The sequence below is a fragment of the Aphanomyces astaci genome (genome assembly GCF_000520075.1).
Source record: "Aphanomyces astaci strain APO3 unplaced genomic scaffold supercont1.46, whole genome shotgun sequence".
In the NCBI taxonomy this organism is placed as follows: domain Eukaryota; phylum Oomycota; class Saprolegniomycetes; order Saprolegniales; family Verrucalvaceae; genus Aphanomyces; species Aphanomyces astaci.
This window is the reverse complement of record NW_009798309.1, coordinates 9975-13620: the sequence shown is the minus strand read 5'-3', so window position 1 is coordinate 13620 and position 3646 is coordinate 9975. Positions and strand designations below refer to the sequence as shown.

The 3646-nt window shown below is 45.1% G+C and overlaps 3 protein-coding genes across 3 annotated transcripts; all 3 read left to right on the top strand.

The window, feature by feature from the left end:
• Positions 1-594: 594 nt before the first annotated feature.
• H257_13175 (hypothetical protein) lies at positions 595-927 on the top strand (the record flags this gene model as incomplete). The annotated part of the gene is made up of 1 exon (XM_009840643.1): positions 595-927. One exon carries the CDS (start codon positions 595-597, stop codon positions 925-927), a length of 333 nt encoding a protein of 110 aa, XP_009838945.1.
• A 32-nt stretch (positions 928-959) lies between these two features.
• Positions 960-1592, top strand: H257_13174 (hypothetical protein; the record flags this gene model as incomplete). The annotated part of the gene is made up of 1 exon (XM_009840642.1): positions 960-1592. One exon carries the CDS (start codon positions 960-962, stop codon positions 1590-1592), a length of 633 nt encoding a protein of 210 aa, XP_009838944.1.
• An 804-nt stretch (positions 1593-2396) lies between these two features.
• On the top strand, positions 2397-2781 carry H257_13173 (hypothetical protein; the record flags this gene model as incomplete). The annotated part of the gene is made up of 2 exons (XM_009840641.1): positions 2397-2658; positions 2741-2781. 2 exons carry the CDS (start codon positions 2397-2399, stop codon positions 2779-2781), a joined length of 303 nt encoding a protein of 100 aa, XP_009838943.1.
• Positions 2782-3646: the final 865 nt, after the last annotated feature.

Genomic DNA, 3646 nt, shown 5'->3' with positions numbered 1-3646 from the left:
CCATTTTTGAATCCTCAACCGCAATTTTCTTCCAAGTTATATACGAATTTGTAGCAAACATAAAATTTCTCTATTCATTTGTGAATTGACAAAATCGTAGGGAGCTAAGCTAGTCCTACGTTTTTCATATCCAATAGGCCTCTAACCCAGTAACTCGGTTTTCAACCAAAAATGCTTCACTTTCCAATATCATGAATATATTTTTTAAATTACTTTGTCGCAAGTCAACAACAGTGTCATTTAGAATTGACAGATGTTCTAGTAAATAACTCACCAATGAATTCAAGACTATGTGATCGAGTGTACACTGAGTCATTTGGAAATAAGTGGGTGACTTTGGAAATCACTCTGTGACATACGAAATCACTTGAAGTCGTTCCCATGTCACAAGGAATAACTGGATTGTAGCGTGTGATCGTCGTCCCGAATCATGAGATATAATACCCTCTAAAAATGAAAAAACAACTATACTCACGACAAAGATAGACACGAAACCACCAAAATTTAATGCACATGTTGGCGCGAAAACGAGTTTTGACAGCCATTAATCGCCTGCCATTCAAAACAATTCGCCAAAGCCACCCGACAACCACGATGGACGACGACGAAGACTACGACTCGCCTTCACCTGTCCTGGACGCTTTCATCAAGACAAGAGGTCCAGCTGTCGTACACGAGCTCACCAACTTCTCCCTTAGTGAGTTCAACCTGGTTTGGAAGGACCTGCAGTCCAGTGTCAGTCAAGAACGGAACGTCGGCTCAGGTGAGGTGTCTGGCCGGGACATGCTCTTCATGACCCTAACAAGCATGAAGCACTGTGGCTCGTGGGACGTGGTGTCTGTGGTCTTCAAGGAGAAGTCGCCAACGTTTTCAAAGCGCGTTAACACCTTCCTCGCTGCCATCCACCCCACCTTACGGGCCAAGTAGTGTACATTGACACCGTATTGGACAAGTACTCCATGCACCTGCACACGAGTGGACATCGGTTCAACAACTTCCCATCCGCACTGTACGCTGTTGACGTCACGTTTCAGCGGACGAACGCGCCTGCCCGAAGTTTCAACGAGAAGAAGCGCTTGTACAGCAAGAAGCATGGGCAGTACGGCTTGAAGGTGGAAGCAAGTGTGTTGCCCAACGGCCTCGCCATCAATGTGACCACGGCTGTGCCAGGATGCGTCGCTGACATTGCCATCTGCGAGTTGAACCTCGACTTTCACCAAGTCAAGCTGAAGAAGATTGGCGAAGAAGATGACATGTTGGACGACGGCCCAATGCAAGAAGAGTATCCTCGGTCGTGGGCTCTGCTTGCTGACAAAGGCTACCAAGGCCTTCACCGCCAACTGCGTGCGATCACTCCGATGAAGCGACCAGCAGGTGGCCTTCTGTCTGCCGCCGACATGGCCGTGAATGACAAGATTGCGAGCGATCGTGTCATTGTGGAGAACTTTTTCGGTCTTCTCAAGACGTTATGGTCTGTCGTGGGTGACACGTACACGTGGAAGCGAGAAAATTACGATCTACTTCCAAACGTGTGTGGCATTTACGAACCTCCATATTCGTTTCTTGCCTTTACGGGAAGTCGACGGAGATGACCTTCATATGCATGTCAATGGACTTTTGTCCTCGGGACAGAAAATGAAAGCAAAGCGTGCTGGTTCAGTCATAAAGTCTCGCGAAAAGCGCAAACGGTGCTTGAGTTCTTTGTTTTCTACTGGGGAGAGTGCTCAGTTCACTTCCGGGGTTGATTTTTACGACAGTGCTGATGAAAGTAGTATTTTTGATGAAGCATTTTGTAATCAATTACAATTGTCCTCGGTATTTATTTTTTCACAGAGTAAAACAGAAAATCACGTTATCAAAAGGAAGTTACTCATAACATTGGTTAATCACTCGGTCATTTCCAAAATGGGTCCAGACATTGGTCGAAACCATCAGATTTTCCAATATCACCCAAGAAATTGCTAAAAGATTGTGCAATTAGTTTCTGACGTGGTAATTGGTCAAGAGGTCTAATGAAATCTCAAGAAAATCACAAATTGCGGGACTCCAATTGACCAATTCTCTACTACTCTGTTCTGGCTGAAGAGGCCCATTTGACTTTGGAGAAAAAAACCAATCAAAGACTAGAATCCGCGTCGTTTGATAAGCCAATTAGAGTGCAGTAAAACGGAAAGTTAGAAAAATTCCGCCAATCCACTCTAATTGGCTTATCAAACGGCGCGGATTCTAGTCTTTGATTGGTTTATTTCAGCGTTTTCTAGGTATCGTTTGCTCAAACGTTATGATCATTAGAAATGCTTGGCTTCGCCTAGCGCACACAGATTCACCCGCAGACCTTTCACTTCTCAATTTTACGCTTAACGTTTAATACACTCCTGCTTTAACACTGCCTATTCATGCCATCACCGCAAGAAGCACGTTCTAACAACGCACCCAGCGGTAGTCACGACAGGCGGAAGCTCGACAACGACGAGCGGCGCGCGATCTACGAAGCTTTGATCAACCTCAGTGTCCGCGGAGACCTTCCTCACGGCGCATACAGGAAGGTCGGACGAATGTACAACTGCTATTGGAAGACCGCTGCGCGCATCTGGCAACGAGGTGTGGCCTCACTTCGTGGCGGTAGCGCGGTCGCCATTGTCGACTCCAAACTTAAAGGTAAAAACCTGTCTAAGCCTATATTTGCATTGAAATTTATTCATTTATGGAAGTATTAATTTTGACAATTGTACTATTCTAGGTAATTTCAACCGAAAACGAACTGCCGAGGAAATTGAGTAGGCGGTGAGAGCCGTGCCGTACATGCGTACATGGCGCGCCAAACCTTGCGTTCTTTGGCCGCCCACTCTCGAATTCCCAAGACCACCCTCGTCCGCCACATGAAAGAAGTGAAGACTCTCAAGGCCAAGTCAAGTTATTCGAAGCCACTCCTAACAAAAGACAATCAACGACTTCGCGTGGAGCATGCACTATCCTTTCTTTCACAGTCGTCGAAAAATCCCATTTTTTCCAACATGTACAACTATGTACATGTTGATGAAAAGTGGTTTTTTTTACGACTGTAAAGAAAAGGTTTTATGCATACAGTGAAGTTTTGCCACTCCGATCGCTCAAGTCTAAAAGGTTTATTACAAAAGTTATGTTTTTGGCTGCCGTCGCTCGCCCACGGTTTGACTTTCACAACAAGTCGTACTTTGATGGCAAGTTGGGAATTTGGCCTTTTATCGACAGAGTGCCTGCACAAAGGGGCAGTAAACATCGCCCCAAGGGTACTATAATTACAGTATCTCAAAATGTAAATTCGGACATTTACCGCGAAACGATTTTGCACAAGGTAGTGCCAGCTATCAAGAGTAAATTTCCGTTGCCAGATCAAAATAAAATAATATACTTGCAGCATAACAATGCAAGTCCACATAACTGTGTGACTTCGCAGCTACTCCTACAGCATGGTGTTATTGGTATTGAAGCTGCCAACCAACCTCCAAACAGCCCTGATTTTAATGTCCTCGATTTGGGATATTTTAACTCAATTCAAAGCCTACAACATCAAAAGCATTCGCGCACCATCGACGAGCTGATTGAAAACACTGAAAGCTCGTATGATGAGCTGCCCATGGAAACATTGTCAAAAACCTTCATCACC